Raw genomic sequence first — 19,700 nt, 5'->3', positions numbered from 1 at the left:
CAGCATAATTCTTAGCTGTAAAATCTGTAGCATTTGTAAATATTTCAACTGTATATATTTGCTTTGTATATACCATGTTTTTATATGGCTGTTTGAATTGCAGAAAATGTATTCTGGGTGCTTGATGATCATAAATGTTCACAAACTCAGTTATTGGACTGTATGTTGTCTTTTTCCTTTATTACAGGTGCTTTTATAGCGCTGTCAATTTTGCAGCTATATATATATATATATATATATATATATATATATATATATATGTGTGTGTGTAAAATATATTACATTCACAGGCATCCCTGCCCTCAAGCAGCTTACAATCTAAGGTCCCTAACTCACATTCATACATACACCTACTAGGGCCAATTTAGACCAGAGTCATTCACCCTACCAGTAGGTCTTTGGTGTGTGTGTGGGAGGAAACTGGAATACCTGGAGGAACCCACGCAGGCACAGGGAGAACAAACAAACTCCAGGCAGGTAGTGTCGGGTTGAGATTTGAAGCAACGACCCCAGTGCTGCTAGGAAGAAGTGTGTTCGTTTTGAAGGGCATTAAGAGAACAAGTTATTTCTTTCTAAACATTTATAACACGGTTTGATTTACTAAGGCTCCGTTCACATCTAGGCGTTTTGGGGCGTTTTTGGAGCGTTTTTCTGCTCTAGGATCAGCTCTCAAAACGCCCAACAAGACAAATCCTATTCATTTCAATGGCCCCTGTTCACATCTGAGCGTTTTGACGCTGTATACAAAACGCCCAACGCTCAAAAAAGTACATGAGCTTCTTTTTGGGCAGATTACAGGCGTTTTCCATTGATCTCTATTCAATCTAAAAACGCCTGCACAAAAATCGCGGTAAAAAACGCCGCAAAAATCGCGGTAAAAAACGCGCGAAAAACGCTACGCTCAGGTGTGAATGTAGCCTTAAACTGCAGAGTGCAACATTTGGTGCAAGCTGTGCATCGTAGCTAATCGGCTTCTAACTTGTGAAATTGGGTTTTGACAATAAAACTCGGAAGCGGATTGGTTACTATGCAAAACTGTGCAAGATTTTGCACTCCCCATTTTTAGTAGATCAACCCCCGAGTGTGCTTGGTTCAGATGCAGCTTGATCTGCCTGAATTGCCCGCTCTGTTCAGATGGGGGCTGTAAAGTCCTGAGTGTGAGGATGCAAATAACACAGTGGGGGCCTGACACTTTCAGTACAATGATGCATGGAATGGTGTCAGATATGCAGTCAGGTTTTTTTTTTTTTGTTTGTTTTTTTTTTTACCTTTAGGCTGCATTCACATGTCAGCGTATGATCGCGGGCAGAACCGCCGCGGTTCCGCCCGCAATTCGGAGATTTATTGCAAATCGCGGGATGCCTAGCGTTGCCCGTTGATTTGCAATAGCCCCCCAAACGCCGAGCGATGTTGCCGCGATTTACGCCCGCCGAATCGCGGCAACATTACGCTCCAAAGAAGCTCTTGTACTTTTTTGGAGCCTATTGCGTCCCGCGATTTTGTTTGCGCGATGTTGCCGCGATTCGGCGGGTGTAAATCGCGGCAACATCGCTCGGCGTTTGGGGGGCTATTGCAAATCAACGGGCAACGCTAGGCGTCCCGCGATTTGCAATAAATCTCCGAATCGCGGGCGGAACGCTGACATGTGAATGCAGCCTTATATGTTCCACTCCTGTTGCTAGTTGGTATATACTCTCAGCTTCCTTATGCAACTCAGTTTAGTTTACATTTTCTACTACAGAGACAGGGATTCACATAGTTGTTGTCTTCTTATACTTCAAAATACTAGAAAAACATCCCCTGTATTGCACTTATCGGAAGTAAAATTACGTTGGGTTTATTTTCTGTCCAATTGAGAAATTCAGCTGCCTGTGGATTTTGCTAAGCCAGCAAGTAGCCATACTTGTCCTACAGACTGGGTACAGAGGAGGTATGTCATGGAATATAATAGCATATGGATACCTAAAGACTGAACAGCTGAAAGAAAATCATAAGAAATGTAATCATATTTTTTTTAATTAAAAAAAAAAGAAGAAAATCACAAATACATAAGATAGCTTTAAGTAGTGAGATTTTGCTGTCATTTTTTTGTGCAATCAAAACATGGAAATCAATTTATGGACAATGTAACTTGCATGTCATCTGGCACAGTATGGGGTTGATTTACTAAAACTGGAGAGTGCAAAATCTGGTGCAGCTGTGCATGGTGTAGAGGTGAATTTTTTTGGAAAAATGAGAATCGTGAATTTTTTTTTTTTTTTTTTTTGCTTAGAATAAAGATTACGATTCTCGGCGTAACATATTTCACATTATACTGAAAAATCGGGTTAACTTTACTGGTTTTTTTTTTGTTTCTTAATTCAATAAAGTGTATTTTTTTGCCAAAAAACTGCTTTTGAAAGACTGCCGCACCAATAGTGTGACATAAAATATTGCAACGATCTCCACTTTATTCTCTAGGGTCTCTTCTGGAAAAAAAACAACTATATATATAATGTTTGGGGGTTCTAAGTAATTTACTAGTTAAAAATACTGATTTTTAACTTGTACGCAACAAGTGTCAGAAAAAGGCTTAGTCTTTAAGTGGTTAAACTGCCCTCTTTTACAGAGGAAGTTCATCCCTTTGATCTAAAAGAACCAAATTATACAATGTTTTATTTTATCTCAGCACTGAGCAATGTTGTAATCAACTTTACCAGCTGCCATTTTCTTTTTTCTTTTTTGATAGCTCTGAGCAGAGAACGGCTCTGCACTTGTTACATGAATCGTCTAAATGCCAGATTAAGATTGTGAAGGGGGTTGAATCGAGATTACAATTTTGTAACAATTATTTGTGCAGCTCTAGCATGGTGGCCAATCAGCTTCTAACTTCTGCTTGTTCAGTTATGCTTTGACAAATAAAGCCTGGAAGCTGATTGGTTTCTATGCAGAGCTGCACCAAATTTTACACTCTCCAGTTTTAGTAAATCTGCCTCATTAAGTCGATTTCTCCACTTTATTTTCAGGTTCAGTAATGCAGAGAATCCACTCCCAATTTGTTCCCATTCATTCAGAGATCCTATACCTAAATACATACTATACTCCCATCATTTGGTTCACATACCACTCTCCCCTTCAAGGGGTATAGATCCCTCCAGTTAAGAATCCATTAAATAAAAGCTTTCAGTGGTTGAATAGCAGTTTTCACGTGAAAAAGTAATTACATGCTGGCATGATATAAAAGGATGAAACTGTCATGGGAAAATGATGAAAAACTTCTAATCTTAAATAACTCGTACAGTTAGTGAGGTGACCCAAAGTTACAGATTTTAGGGTGCACTTCTCATGTAACAGAGAATGTCTTATGTATGTAAGAGATGGGAGAGTCTTCCTTGCAGAGGGACATTTCCTGAACTGTACAGAGTCCCAATGTAGCTGATGGAAAAATCTAACTTTTCTGGCTGCTGTAACTCTTCTTTCAGGTCTTGCACTAAAATCTTCTTTGTCACCTGCAAGAAAAGTATGATAAATGAGACGGGTATTCTTTAACATATTAAGTAATTTAATGCAAAAATGATAAAATTGTAGCTTGTATGTGCACTTGAGAAAAAATGTATTCGGTAAAAATCTAATGACCGGTTGTATTTTTTTTTTTTCCCCCCAAAAAATGTTTTGGGTATTTTACAACGTGGAAAAAAAAATTCCAAGGTCAAGTACCCAACAAAGTGACAATCCAGTCATCTTAGGCTGGCCCTACAGTATGATTTTCTTGTACATTTTTCCTTTTTAGATTTCCCAAAACCATATAATATGAGGTCAAACCTAAACACTTTCAATTTGTATGCAAACAGGCGGGCCCTTGCACCACATAGTAGAAGGTAAATCTAAGGGCCAGTTCACACCATAAAAACACAGTCCGGATGCTTTCCAGATCCTTTTCTGCAGGCGCGTTTTTGATGTGCTCCAGTGCATTTTTGATGCGTTTTTAATCCGGCTCTTACAGAAGCTTGGTAAATCTGATGCCAGGCTTCCCTGGCATTACACCTGTGCCACTGCGATCAAGTCTGGGCATAAGCCAGCACACACTCCTGGAAAAACAGAAGGGTGGCCAGTAAGAGAAGAGCTGGGATATGACAGTACTTACTGTACATCATGTCACTGCCACTGCAGCACCAGGCCCATGATGCCCTTATTCTGGCCCTTTGGGCCGGTGCATCGGCATGGGCTTTTCTCACTACCCGTAATTGACACAGGAGGAGCCTGCAGCCTGGGGAACCTGGTGGTCATGCCCAGGGAGACATTAGGACTTGCATGTTTAGCCTGCTGCACTAACTGTGACCCTCGGCTACCCTGTTTGCTTGGCTTGCCCAGTGGTGTGGTGCTCACTCGCCAGAGAAGGTTCAGACTCCACAGGTAGCAATTAGTGTGGTGGCAGTGACAGCACAGTCTTTTGCCTTCATCTTCTTGCCACTCTCTTTGGTCTGTGTACTGGGTGTGGGGAAGGGGCAGGCTCACTGTCTCTGAGAGACTGCTCCATATGATTGCCCAAACAGAGAGAGGATTGTCAAGGATTGCCCCGCTGAGAAAAGCCCCCACAGAGGGTGACCGCTTCTCACTGCCCGCACAGAGGGTGACCGCTTCTCACTGCCCGCACAGTGGGTGACCGCTTCTCACTGCCCGCACAGAGGGTGACCCCCTCCACATTGCCCGCACAGAGAGAGAGAGAGATCCCTCCACATTGCCCGCACAGAGAGAGAGAGACCCCTCCACATTGCCCGCACAGAGAGCAAGAGACCGCTCCACATTGCCCGCACAGAGAGAGAGAGCCTGCTCCACATTGCCCGCGCAGAGAGAGAAACCGCTCCACATTGCCCGCACAGAGAGAGAGACCCCTCCACATTGCCCGCACAGAGAGAGACCCCTCCACATTGCCCGCACAGAGGGTGACCCCCTCCACATTGCCCGCACAGAGAGAGAGAGACCCCTCCACATTGCCCGCACAGAGAGCAAGAGACCGCTCCACATTGCCCGCACAGAGAGAGAGAGCCTGCTCCACATTGCCCGCGCAGAGAGAGAAACCGCTCCACATTGCCCGCACAGAGAGAGAGACCCCTCCACATTGCCCGCACAGAGAGAGACCCCTCCACATTGCCCGCACAGAGAGAGACCCCTCCACATTGCCCGCACAGAGAGAGAAACCGCTCCACATTGCCGTCTCTCTCTCTGCAGGCAATGTGGAATGGTCTCTCTGTGTGGGCAATGTGGAGCACTCGCTCTCCTTGTGCAGGCAATGTGGTGCGGTCTCACTCTCTCACTCTCTCTCTGTGAGGGCAGTGTGAAGTGGTCTATTTTTGTTTGTTTCATCTGATTTGCCCTTCCATGTGTTCTTTGCTATGAAGGCCAGTTATAGGTGGGGGCAGAGGCCATTTTCTTTGTTGTTAGTGTGAAGTGGTCTCTCCCTCTCGCTCTGCAGGCAGTGTGAAGTGGTCTCTCTCTCTCTCTCTGTGGGCAATGTGGAGCAGTCTCTCTTTCTCTCTGTGGGCAATGTGGAGCAGTCTCCCCCCCTCCCCTCTCTCTCTCTCTGTACGGGCAATGTGGAGCAGTCTCCCCCCCTCCCCTCTCTCTCTCTCTGTACGGGCAATGTGGAGCAGTCTCCATCACTCTCTCTGCTGTTTGGGCAATGTGGTGCAGATGGATGGTGAGCTAATTTGGTGGCTCAATGGGCCACTTGACTGGACTTGCCCCCATGCCCCCCCCCCCCCCCCACCACCGTGAAGGCTGCTGGTAGTCTGTATAACTCCTCTAAAACAGTGTTTCTCAAACTTTTTTCAGTCAAAGCACCCTTTAAAGTTAAGGGTAATCTCAAAGCACCCATTAAAATGATGGACTAGCGCGAGGCAACCTATTCTAAAATTTTAAAAATGTTTCTAATAGTTTTACATAATGCAGCAACTTTCACAAATGTAGGACACCCAATGTTAGAGGTGATTTATTCTTCCAATGAAAACACTTTTGCACACAGTGTTCAGTTTCTCCATCACTCAACTAATGTGACCCAGTGCTCGCAGAGAGGGGCAGGGGAGGGTCACACAATGATTCTGTGCAGGTGACCGACATCCTCCTTATCAACTGATGATGTCACTGGTTTTTGGGATGCCAGGGCTTGTAGGTTGTAGTGATGCATAATGAAAACCTGTGGCTTTGTGTAACTATAAGGCAGGCTTGATCCATCCACTGGCTTTTATACAATTTTTGGGCAATTTTTAGGCATTTTGCCAAAGCACCCCTGAAGAAACCTTGTTGAAAAAAAAAAAAAGCTGCTCTAAAACACTAATCTTCCATGTCTTTTCCTACAAAGGATCAGTCCAGCCCTCCAGGGCAGCTCTGCCATGTACTAGCTGTTTATGAGGCCTCAGGTGGGGTAACTGAGGGCCTGGTTGCTAAAGCTACAAAGAGCTGACTGAGGGGCTGTCTGCTGAAGATCTATCTAGTTTGGTATTACTGGAGAAAGGTGTTGCTTGGAAGGAGGCAACCAACTGCCCCTGGACATCTTCAGGGTGTAACATCTTGTTTGTGCACTGGTGCGCAGTAATGTTGCAACAGGAAGGGGCCATCCCCAAACTGTTCCCACAAAGTTGGGAGCATGAAATTGTCCAAAATGTCTTGGTATGCTGACGCCTTAAGAGTTCTGTTCACTGGAACTAGGAGGCCAAGCCCAACCCCTGAAAAACAACCCCACACCATAATCCCCCTTCCACCAAAATATTTGGACCAGTGCACAAAGCAAGGTCCATAAAGACATGACTGAGCAAGTTTGGGATGGAGGAACATGACTGGCCTGCACAGAGTCCTGACCTCAAAAACCTTTGGGATGAATTACAGTGGAGACTGTGAGCCAGGCCTTCTTGTCCACGTCAGTGCCTGACCTCACAAATGCGCTTCTGAAAGAATGGTCAAACATTCCCATAGACACACTCTTTAACCTTGTGGACAGCCTTTCTAGAATAGTTGAAGCTATTATAGCTGGAAAGGGTGGGCCAACTCAATATTGAGCCCTATAGACGTATGCCCCCGTACACACGCGTCGATAGTTGGCCGTGAATTTTCGGCCAACGTCCGATCGGCCGATTGTCGGCTTGTTAGTATGATGCTTCCGACAACCGACTCCGACTTTTCGGCCGAAAAAAATCTGGTGTGCAGGCTATAAAATTTTTGTTGGCCGTCACCACAATGGCCGATTTTCCGTCAATCAGTACAGATTTCGGCAGATAAAAATCTGATGAGCAAGACTGGGCATGCTCAGAGAAGAAAAAACACACGGAAAGTAAACCATCACATGACATCACTTCTGAAGTAGATTTTTGTTGGCTGAGGAAATTTGTGTGCAGTCTAGAGCACATTTCAACTAACACAACAACACTGGACAAAAGTCGGCCGATTATCGTTGCGTGTGTACGGGGCTTAAGACTGGGATGCCATTAAAGTTTATGTGTGTGTAAAGGCAGGCGTCCCCATACTTTTGGTAAATATAGTATAGTTCTGTTTTTGGAGTATCCCACTTAATTTCCTCAACACTATCCCATTTACTCCAAAAAAAGAACACCCCTAGACTGGTTATAGATTGGGATTGGAGGTAAAGAGTGACTGTGATTGTGGGGTTGATTTACCAAAACTGGAGTATGCAAAATCTGGTGCAGCTGTGTGTGGCAGCCAATCAGCTTCTAACTTCAGCTTGTTCAATTAAAGTGATTCTAAACCTTTTTTTTTTTTAATTAAAATAAACATGCCTATGGTTACCTGCTCTGTGCAATGCTTTTGCATAGAGCAGCTCCTATTCTCCTCTTCTGTGGTCCCCCGCTGGCACTCCTGGCCCCTCCTGTATGGTGGGTGCCCGCGGGGCTGCTTTCTATGGGGGCACCAGTGCATGCTTGCTCCCGACACAGGCAGCAGGACTTGGCCCAGCCCCCTGCTCCCAAGTCACAGCATTTGATTGACTTTCAAGCTGCCCAATGAGGAGAGAGACAGCGGCAGGAGCCTCTGCTGTCATGCACATTGCTAAATCGGATCAGGCTCAGGTAAGAAAAAGGGGGGTCGGGGAGCTGAAGCACAGAAGGATTTTCACCTGACTGCATAGAAAGCAGTCAGGTGAAAAACCTTAAGGCTTTAAAACTACCTTAACGTCAGCTTCGCCAGGTTTACCCCCTTCATGACCAGTCCATTTTTTGCGATACGGCACTGCATTACTTTAACTGAAAATTGCGCGATTGTGCAATGCTGTACCTAAATAAAATGTATGTCCTTTTTTTCCCACAAATAGAGATTTCTTTTCCTGCTATTTGATCACCTCTGCGGTTTATAATTTTTTGTGATATAAACAAAAAAATTCCGACAATTTTGAAAAAAAAAAATATTTTTTACTTTCTACTATAAAACAAATCTAATGTAAAAAATGCAAAAAATCCAATTCTTCATCAGTTTAGGCCAATTTGTATTCTGCTACATATTTTTGGTACAAAAAAAAATCCCAATAAGAGTATATTCATTGGTTTGCGCAAAAGTTATCACGTCTACAAACTGTACAAGATTTTTTATTTTTTTTATTTTTACTAGTAATGGCGGCGATCAGCGACTTATAGCGGGACTGCTATATTGCATCAGGCAGGACACTAACTGATACTTCTTTGGGGACCAGTGACACTAATACAGTGATCAATGCTAAAAAAAAAAATATGCACTGTCACTGTACTAATGACACTGGCAGGGAAGGGTTAACATTCGGGGCAATCAAAGGGTTAATTGTGTGCCTGACATGTGCTTTAGTACTGTGGGGGAGTTGCTTGTACTAGGGGAAGGCATGGATCGTTGCTGTTCTGTCACTGTACCGAAGCATCAGCGGTTGCTGGTGGACATCGAGTCCGCCGTACCCGCCAATCATCTCCTGCTGTGTCTAATCACAGTGGGAGCGGGCGGCCGGCGGCACATGTGCCCCAAACCCGAAGGTGCAGGATCTCGTACTAAGTACATGATCCTACGCAGGGGAGCTGCCTTGCCACCGTGTGTACACAGTTGGCAAGCGGTTAAGCTTTGACATAAAAAAAAATCCTGGAAGCTGATTGGTTTCTATGCAGAGTTGCACCAGATTTTGCACTCTCCAGTTTTAGTAAACCAACCCCAGTGTGTCTGACTGCAGGGTAATCCACTGGGAAAGAACCTGGCAAATTTCCAGCAGCTCCTTTGGGAGTAAGCGCTGCAGGAGTATAGCCAGGAGCATGGTGAGAACCTGTAAGAAATGTTTCATTGAAATTTGGTGTATGCACCCAGACAGACATCTGTAGGGGAATTGATTTTCTTCCTTGCTGCTGATAAGCCAGAAATTGAGATTTCTTTTCACTCTTGGTAATAACAGTAAACAGGACAAATCCAGAGGGCCAATCTCTCTAACAGAGACACAGAGAGTAATAAAAACCAGACAGGGGTTCTAATCCCTCTGCACTCTATCCAAGACTAAATACAAAGTTTTGCCTTTAGTTGTACTTTGATATCTATATATGCGCGTTGAATACACCTTTCATTTTTTAACCAATCAAATTCATTGTTTATTACCAGGAAACCTATATGGAAATTTATAGTTACCAGCCAGGCATAATGTATAGAAAAGCAGTTAATTTATTTTTCATTATTCCTGAAACCGATAAGGAGATTGAGTTTACTAAGCTATAATGTGTGTGATTTGGCACAGCAGTCGATTTCAGCCTTGTGGCCATTGCCTTCAGCTCTTATTGCTGAAAATAATAATGTTATGGCTGAGTGATCTGAGCCTAATCTCCCATATCAAAGTGTTTGATGCTGGCACTGATGTGTAGACAGCTGGATATTTGGAGAGATATTTCCTTAGGGCAGAGGGAAAGTTTTACCTTGTGGGTGATTTAGTAAATGGAAGGCACCTCTAGGAGAATGTGGTTTGACAATAAGTTGTTGGCTCACTGATGTTATGATTATTGGTTGTACAGGCAGTACCCTTGGTGCCTGTTTAAAGCCGATGTCCAGGCAGATATAAAAGACAAAAATTAATTTAGCTTTCTATTCCTAAATACATTGTTAAATGTATTTGTTTTAAACGCAAAAAGTTGTACCTGATTTTTTTTTTTTTGTATCAGCCTCTTGCAGTGCAGGAAAATGCAGATTAGAGGAGGGAGAAGCAGCACTAACAGCCCGTTAGTTGTGGCGAAGTGCAAGGAGAATGCTGATATGGAGAAAAGTACAAGATGACAGAGATGCGCTTATTAGTCTGCTGCTTCTCCTTTCACTGTCCAGTCACAGCCTGGGGAGCGACAAGACTTGTGGTGTTACTTTACTGCAGCAGAAAAAAATCAGGTCAATGCTGCACGGTGTGGCAAAGCTGTGTAAATCTCAGAACTGGATTGAGAGTTCAGTTTGATTCCTTTGGCAGGTAAAACCACTCCTGCACAGATATTAGTGTTGTGAGCTGTTTGCGTGTTCAGATTTAGGTTTAGCGTGCAGGCATGCTCTTATCTTGCAATGCAGTGGCGGCTGGTGCTCCATCAGTCGGGGGGCGGCAGACGGACCTGCCGCCCCCCCCCCCCCATATCACTCCAGCCTGCGCCACCATATCTCTCCCCCCAGCCCGCCTGCCCGCCAGTTCACTTACCTTGTTCCTCCGAAATGACAGGCGGCGGTGGCTTCCCCCTCAGGCTCCTTCATGTCCCTTCTTGGCGGCCGTCTCCTCCCCCCCTTCTTGGCCAATAGCATGCCTTCTCCTTTCAGCCAATTAGGAAACAGGTCTCAGGACCCGCTTCTTGATTGGCCAGGAGGAGAAGCAGTGTGGCAATAGCGAATATTCATTTGCTATTGTCACACAACTGGATGGGCTCAGGGCGCAGTGCTCTGCGCCCCGAGCCCACCCTTTTTTGAAGCCTATTAGAGCCTCTGCCTTTAATTAGGTGCTTAAAAAAAAAAAAAGAATCCATGCGTCTGGCGCCCTGCATGTAGATTAGGGGGCCGGATGCATGGATGGATGGGGGGGGGGGGCTGCGCCCCCCAATGGACAGGCTGCCATTGCTAAAATGTCTTCACAGTACAGAAATGTGGAACAAACTATCCTATTCACAGTGGATTGGCATCCTTTGTGGTTGCTGAGAAGAATGACTAAATGGCAAGACCAAATTATCATCTAGTCTAAAGGCACGCAACCTTTTGGCTGGTAAACAGTTACATTCTAACAGCGGCTGCGCCGGCCTTTTGTATACACAGGGTAGAAATCTGGCTGTGCCTGATTGCACAAACACTGTGTGCATGCAGTTAGTTTCTCACTCATGCTGCCCTCATGAGTAAAGTCTAATAGTAATTTAATTCTGGCTGCTACTGGGAGAGCCTGGACAGAGCTGCAGAAGCTAATATGAAGCATTGTGTTTACAGTGATCTATCGCAGGCACTCCTATTGAGCACTGTACAGCAAAAGAAGAAGCCTGGATGTGATAATTTCTTTAGACTGGGTTTACACTGGCGCAAACACAGACATTGCATGTGATTTGCACCGCAATCAGCCCAAATACAGTTTGTATGGATGTATTCGCATCGCATTCAGCCCAAAATGGTACAGGACCCCTTTTTTTGGTCCGCACTGGAATTGGATCGCATGGGTGTACACACTTATGCGCTCCGATTCCTGTACCATTTCACAGTTCGCACGATCTGCGAACCAATCTGAGGGTGTCATTAACTTTACATTGACACTCGCAATGGTTGGCAGAGGGCAGTGTGAACAGCCTGCGAGTGACATGCAATTGTGCTGGTTCCTGCATGGCACAAGTGTGAACCCAGCCATACTGGGCTTTGCACAGATTCCTGGCTGTCACTGACAGCTGCCACTTCCAGCACTAGTGCCAATGGACCTACAGGAGCTGCTAAGCATTTTAAAATGGCACTGGGACAAAAAGCCACTGTCCCTGTGGCATTTTTTTTTATCTCAAAAAGAAGTTTATGGGGAACATAAAGCAAAATACAAACATCTGTTCAGTCCAGAGAAATTACAACATACATTACTATAAGGCATATCCAAATTTCAGTCTTGTCACATCATTACAAAGTTTCAAGACCATCCTCACAGCAACGCATCCTGTCATTACTGTATAGTACTAACTCCAATCATACTGTCTATACCAGAATATAGTTACATAGTTATTCAGGTTGAAAAAAGTCCATCTAGTTCAACCAATAAAAAAAAAAACAACCACACAATCCCATATACCCAAACATATACCTGCAGTTGATCCAGAGGAAGGTGAAAAACCCCAGCAAAGTATGATCCAACTTGCCACAGCAGGGGTAAAAATTCCTTCCTGATCCCCCGAGAGGCAATCGGATATTCCCTGGATTAACTTTATCTATAAATGTTAGTACCCAGTTATATTATGTACACCCAGGAAAGAATCTAGGCCTTTTTGTTTAGAGGAATCTACTAAGCTGGCCAGAATCACCTCTTTGAGGGAGTCAATTCCACATTTTTACAGCTCTTACTGTGAAGAAACCTTTCCCTATTTGGAGATGAAATCTCTTTTCCTCTAGACAATTACACAAGGTACAAATGCAATCACAAAATTCTATCCTACATTAAATCAACAGGAACAAACTATCCACAGCCAGGGAGACCATACCGTTTGATATTTACCTGGGCACCCTCTGTGTTGGACAATGTACTTTTCTAGGCGTAGTGTGTTACCCATTTGTGCTACCCACTCCTTCCACGAGTGAGGGTCAGTCGCCTTACAGTGTCCAGAATCAATTTACGAGCCTGAAATAGGGCCCTGGCTATGGATTGTTTAGTAACATCTTCCACAATACCCAAGAGACAGTTTGGGATCTGTATTAATATCAACTTGGAATACTCTGGAAAGAGTATTAATGACTTCCCTCCAATATAGGTGTAATTTCAGACATCTCCATAAAAGATGACTTAAGTCACCATGTTCCCTTGAACATCCCTGTGCCATTTTTAAGCAGCATCTGGACCTTATTGGTTGATAAGTTTGAGTTTGGCACTCAGAATGTGCCAGCAAAGCTTTCCCAAATATTGAAGAATTGTGGGTTCGTTGTATAAGCTTTACCCGCTCCTTATGAAACACAAACCTCAACTTTTCCAGGCAGAAAGATTGTTATAAATCCATTTGTGTAAAAGGTTTTCTTAGGTGCTCAAGAAAATATAATAATCAGGAGCTGCCTTTATAAAACCTTTGAGGATTTGTATAGGCATGACCAAATGTATTCCAAATCTACCATCTGTAAAGCATGTTCTTAAAGCATGTTTTCCGTTTTACCTTGTTCCTGTAGCAAGAAACAGATTTTAATACTCTCTGACATCACGGAGCTCTGCAAATTCATGCAGAGGCAGCTGCTGGGAGATCAGTTCCTATTAACCACTTAAGCCCCGAAAGATTTTACCCCCTTCCTGACCAGGGCCTATTTTGCGATTCGGCACTGCGTGACTTTAACAGACAAGGCCAAGGTCGTGCGACGCTGTACCCAAACGAATTTGACATCCTTTTTTTCCCACAAACAGAGCTTTCTTTTGGTGGTATTTCATCACCTGTGCGATTTTTTGATCATGCGCTATAAACAAAAAAAGAGCGACAATTTTGCAAAAATAACAATATTTTTCACATTTTTTTATATGAAATTCCCCCCCAAAAAATGTAAAAATCAAAATTTTTTAACATTTTCGGCCAATTTGTTTTATGCTACATATGTTTGGTAAAAAAAAAATTGCAAAAAGCGTATTTTGATTGGTTTGCGCAAAAGTTATCGCGTTTACTAACAAAGGGAAAGATTTTTGTCATTTTTGTTGTTTTTTTTTTAACGCGTAATGGCGGCGATCTGCGATTTTTTTTGCGGTACTGCGACATTGCGGCGGACAGATCGGACCCTTGACTGACATTTTTGACACCTTTGGGGGTACCAGTGACATTTCTACAGTAATCAGGGCTATAAATATGCACTGTTACTGTAAAATTACACTGGCAGTGAAGGAGTTAACTTTTTTTGAGAGGGAAGGGCTATGTGTGTCCCTAGGGGCGTGATTCTAACTGTGATTGGCTGTGGCTTCAGATCTATGAACAGTGATCAACGGTTCTACATAGTAGAACCGTATGATCACCATTCATACACCGGGGAGAATGACAGACGGCTTGTTTACACTAGCCGCCTGACTTTCTCCCTTTCCACCGACGATCGCGAGTGACCGGCGGACGATCGGGTCCGCCGGTCACACGCGCGGGGGGGTCTGTGACCACTCGGGAGCGGGAGCGCGCCTCCGGGGGCGCGCGTTTGCTTCCTAGACCCTCACAGGCTAGCGACGTAGACCTATGTCACTCTGCCTGTGAGGGGCTGACCGCCGCAGTAAATAGTCGTGCGGCGGTCGGCAAGTGGTTAAAGTAGACACACTCTCAGAACTACATCTCCCAAGAGCCCTTTCCCTATATAAAATGTGTAGACAGGCTCTTAGGAGTCAAGGCAAGCACTGTTTTGCTGTGAAAAAATCGTTCATTTTATGCATGTGGAGAGGCACAAAGAGGGGTGGGAGATAGGCGGAGTTCTGTAGTCCAGCAGGGAACAAGTGGGCAAGCCTTAAAACACTAACAAGGTATCCTGCGAGCAACCTCCCTATCTACGATTTTTATATTGCAGCAAAACACTCCACTTCTCAGAAAGTGTAAAATGCCAAAAACGTATAAATTAATAGTGTTGCGCAAAAATAAAAATCTATGAAATATATAGTGGTGTGAAATAAATAAATATAAATGTGAAATTTATGAATTTCTCAGCATTGGATTCCATAAATGATGTAGTGTTCTATGTTACTAGCTATATTACCGCATCTTAAGGGCTGAGACCCACATGAATTTCACATTTATATTTATTTATTTCACACCACTATATATTTCATAGATTTTTATTTTTGCGCAACACTATTAATTTACGTTTTAAGCCTGAAAACACTACTTTGGATTTTGGAGTGGCAGAGAAACTCAGTGGATTTCTGGGAAGATCAACTGATATTTTCTGTAGGTACCCAATCAGTTCATGATGGCATGTCATTTACAAAGCGATCCAGCTTCTCGTATTTATTAAGGTTTCATTTGGCTTGCCTAGCGAAAAGTAGGATTGCTAATTAATTTATATCAGTAGGAAAATAACTCCCTATAGAGGAACGCTGATATAAAAATTTCACTAGTGCGGTGTCCTGGGTCAAACACACACGACGCTGTCCTCACCCCCTACAGCAAATTATGTTTTATGTTGTTGATTCAACAGTGAAAATCACACAGTCGGTTGCTTACAAATCTCTAGGATATAGATCCTAACTTGCTGTACAAATGTAGTTCCCGTGAACATTATTAGCTGAAAATCACGCTGAGCTCCATAAATGATAGATCAGTTAATCCTCTCCAAGAGTCCTGCTAGAGACAGATTGTGGTGTAAAGGGTAAAATGTGCTAATTTCTTTTAATTAAAATATCCTGGGAAATAAGTTGAATTATGCATATTGGTTTTTGACAGTACATAAAATTCTGTTGAAATGAACATAGAGTCTAGCCACAAATTACTTTTTATGGGATGGTGTAATCTTGCAATCAGCTGTCTTTAATACAGGCATATTCATTTACTACAAACCAGAATCATCATTGAATACGCAGCCTATCCAACTGCTAGATACCAGCGACATCACTGATAATGCAGCCTATCCATTCACTAGAACCCTGTGTCATCACTGAGAATGTAGCTTATCGATTCATTAGAGACCACTGTCACCACTGACAGTGCAGTCGATCCACTCACTAGAGACCAATGAATTTACTGACAATGTAGCCTATTCATTTTCTTGAGACCAGTGGCAAGAGTGAGAAGACCAGCGGTAGGCAACCTTGGGGAGGTGGAGATCTACCTGAACAACATGAAAGAAATCAAAGGATCACAGTGGATAGTGTCAGTAGAGCAGTGAACGGTGTGTGGACAGTGGTAGTCGAGCAGTGAACGGTGTGTGGACAGTGGCAGTAGGGCAGTGAACGGTGTGTGGACAGTGGTAGTCGAGCAGTGAACGGTGTGTGGACAGTGGCAGTAGGGGAGTGAACGGTGTGTGAACAGTGTCAGTAGGGCAGTGAAGGGTGTGTGGATAGTGGCAGTAGGGCAGTAAACAGTATGTGGACAGTGGCAGTAGGGCAGTGAAGGGTGTGTGGACAGTGGCAATAGGGCAGTGAATGGTGTGTGGACAGTGTCAGTAGCGCAGTGAACAGTATGTGGACAGTGTCATTCGGGCAGTAAACAATATGTGGACAGTGGCAGTAGGGCAGTGAAGGGTGTGTGGACAGTGGCAATAGGGCAGTAAACAGTGTGTGGACAGTGGCAGTAGGGCAGTGAATGGCGTGTGGACAGTGGCAGTAGGGCAGTGAGCGGCGTGTGGACAGTGGCAGTAGGGGCAGTGAATGGCGTGTGGACAGTGGAAGTAGGGCAGTGAGCGGTGTGTGGACAGTGTCAGTAGGGCAGTGAACGGCGTGTGGACAGTGGCAGTAGGGCATTGAGCGGCGTGTGGACAGTGGCAGTAGGGCAGTGAGCGGCGTGTGGACAGTGGCAGTAGGGGCAGTGAGCGGCATGTGGACAGTGGCAGTGAATGGTGTGTGGACAGTGTCAGTAGGGGCAGTGAACGGTGTGTGGACAGTGTCAGTAGGGCAGACATTGGTGTCAGTAGAGCAGTGCATGGAGGCAATAGGGCGGACATTGGTGTCAGTTGTGGATGATGTTAGTAGTTTTTATTCTTACTAATTTTTACAATATTTTTTTTATTCTTTTTTGCAATTTTTTAGGAGCCCTGTTGGGGGGCTTTGGTAAAAGGGGAGCACATGGAGGGTTCACAGCAGAAAAAAAAGGAACAAGGACAGGATAGGCAACTAGGGAGGCATTTACTGGAACCAATCTCTGGATGTTCCTTCTGCAGTAGCTGCATTCCGGTGGAAGGGAGAGGAGGAGAAGTTGGCTTTCAGCTGCTGCAGAAGGGACATAGAAAAGATCATCAGAAGACAGGTATTTTAAAAATCCAAATTCCCAGCAAGTGGCATCACATCTGTATGAGGCGGTTGGACATTGCATTCCAAACCATATGCTTTATTATGGAGTTGCTCCCTCTTTACAGCTGTAACAGCCTCCACCTTTCTGGGAAGGCTTTCCACAAGATTTTGGAGTGTGTCTAGGGGAATTGGGGCCTATTCAGCTGAAAGAGCTTTGGCCAGGACAGGTATTAGAAAAGACCTAGTTTGCAATCAGTGCCCAATTCATCCCAATCCCGATTAATCAAGACTGTCCCGTGGGGTCAGAGCTTTGTACAGGTGCATAATTGTCTAAAATGTCTTTGTATGTTGTAGTATTACCACCTGAACTCCATTAATAATCACAATTGCCTTAGACAATTACATTAATTCAGGAAATAATTACTGTTTAACAAATAATTAGGCACGGTGTATGTCCGCTAACATCACAAGTGACCTACTAGTAGTAATTACCTGCCAATATTCTCTGAGGACTAACAGCTGTAATGCGACACAATGAACATGCAAGGAATGAGGATCAGAAGATGGAAGCTGTCATTGGAGGCCTGGCTTTTCCATCTACTGTCGCTGAAATGAAATAAGCATTCTGGATAGGAGTTGATGGTTCTGGCTTCACTGGTTGCATGCCTGTCCCAAATCAGTAACATAGTATATAATGATGACAAGTATGAGGATGACAGCCCAACAACCTCCTTTAAAAACAAGTTAGAAGTAAGTGACAGTTCCCATGTTTATGTTCTCACAAGGTCACTTTAAAGGAGAAGCATGGCCAAAGTTTTTTTTTGGCCCTACTTCTCCTGTAGATCACAGTGCAGTTAATTTGGCACACCTGTGACCCATTTGCAGCCGACAGTGTGGCTAAAGTCTGAGTTTACAGTCGGAGGACTGGCAGCTGGCTCAGCCTCTCAGCAAGCCACTGAAATCCTGAGTCAGCCTTTCCCTCCCCCTCCACAGCCCTGGCTCTCTAGCGAGCGCTGGAGGGCAGAGCAGAGAGCCGATGAGCGACAGTCACCAGCTCTCTGCAGACTGAATACTGCCTGCTGAGAGATCAGCTGCTTTTGATCACTCAGTTTTCAGTGTATACTACAGCCAGTGGGGGACAGCTGCAGCTGGGATCGGTGCTGCAGCCATCTAGGTTAGGAGGTTTTTATTTTTTTTTAAACCCCCAAACTTCTCTTTTAGGTCAGGTTCACTATTTCTAGTCCAAAATATCTGTACCTGTATGTATATAAAAAAAAAAATTGTCAATGGAGTCTAGTGTTGTCATCCTTTCAAACCCAAAGTTCTTCATCACCTTGCTCCAGCAATGTCATCTTATAATGTGCAGACATGCCGCAGGGACCTGGCAGAGAACCGTGACTTGTCTGCATAAGCTCAACCCCCAAGGATGCGCAGACGGGCAGTACTTAGAGACTCGCGCTAAAACATTCCAACACTGCCTCCTGGGATGTGATGAAGATATGCCAGGAGTGGACACGCCATCCTCACATAGATTCAGGAAGTGCACCCATGTACAAAATAAAAAATAGTATTTTTATGTTCATTTTTTTTTCTTACAATTGTGTACGAAGGATCTGGGAGGAAGTAGAAGAAACTATGGCTATTTGTAGGTGAAAGTCTGCTTTAAGGTGAACTCTTGGCTAGGATGTAGACAAGTATTTAAAAATGCAGCAAGTGGTAAATACACTTTTAGGGCCATTTCACACCAGAATGCCATGTGGGAAACTCGCGTTTTGTGCTTGTTTCCCACACCGCTTTCAAAACGCACAGCAGTTGCGATTTGCAGCGGTTGTCAATATTAAGTTAATGACATCCCAGGCACAGGTCGCAAATGGAGTGCATTTGCCCGCAAAAAAGCACCATGGGATGTGGTTTCATTGAGCATCTAAAAGTCGTGCATGTACTATTACTTTTGGTACAGAATGAATTGGCTAAAATCGCACCACCCAGAACAGCAGCGTGTTCCTATGGGATTCCTGGTGTAAACCGGCCCTAAAGAAAGCTATAAATTACCTCTGCAGCTGCAGGCTCTTTGGAGAAATTCATTCTCACAGCGGAAGCAATTAAGTGATTCAGGTCCTTCTCCAAGCAGCTTCTGATCAAGTATCCTGCATTAACATGTGCAAGGAACATATCGACAGCAGGAGAAAGCAGAGAGATGATGGGTCTGTTGCTGGTCCTTCCCATTTTAATCATACGCTGGAGATGGGGAGGTGACCTACAGTATCTCACAAATTGAGTACACCCTCACATTTTTGTAAAAATTTTATTATATCTTTTCATGTGACAACACTGAAGAAATTACACTTTGCTACAATGTAAAGTAGTGAGTGTACAGCTTGTATAACAGTGTAAATTTGCTGTACCCTCAAAATAACTCAACATGCAGCCATTAATGTCTAAACCGCTGGCAACAAAAGCGAGTACACCCCTACGTGAAAATGTCCAAATTGGGCCCAAAGTGTCAATATTACTTGTGGCCACCATTATTTTCCAGCACTGCCTTAACCCTCTTGGACATGGAGTTCACCAGAGCTTCGCAGGTTGCCACTGGAGTCCTCTTTCACTTTTCCATGACAACATCACGGAGCTGGTGGATGTTAGAGAC

General features: G+C 44.2%; 1 protein-coding gene across 1 annotated transcript in view; it reads right to left on the bottom strand.

The window, feature by feature from the left end:
• Positions 1-3,286: 3,286 nt before the first annotated feature.
• LOC309549463 (spermatogenesis-associated protein 7 homolog) overlaps positions 3,287-19,700 on the bottom strand; it is a gene marked incomplete at its 5' end in the record, with an annotated part of 344,986 nt that continues 328,572 nt past the window's right edge. Inside the window, one exon of the mRNA XM_082249761.1 lies at positions 3,287-3,488. Coding sequence (XP_082105887.1) covers positions 3,342-3,488 — 147 coding nt within the window. The 3' untranslated portion in view covers positions 3,287-3,341. The remainder of the gene's footprint in view (positions 3,489-19,700) is intronic.

Source organism: Pelophylax lessonae (assembly GCF_965119305.1).
Source record: "Pelophylax lessonae genome assembly, chromosome: 3".
NCBI classification, from domain to species: domain Eukaryota; kingdom Metazoa; phylum Chordata; class Amphibia; order Anura; family Ranidae; genus Pelophylax; species Pelophylax lessonae.
This window is presented reverse-complemented; position numbering and strand designations above follow the sequence as displayed.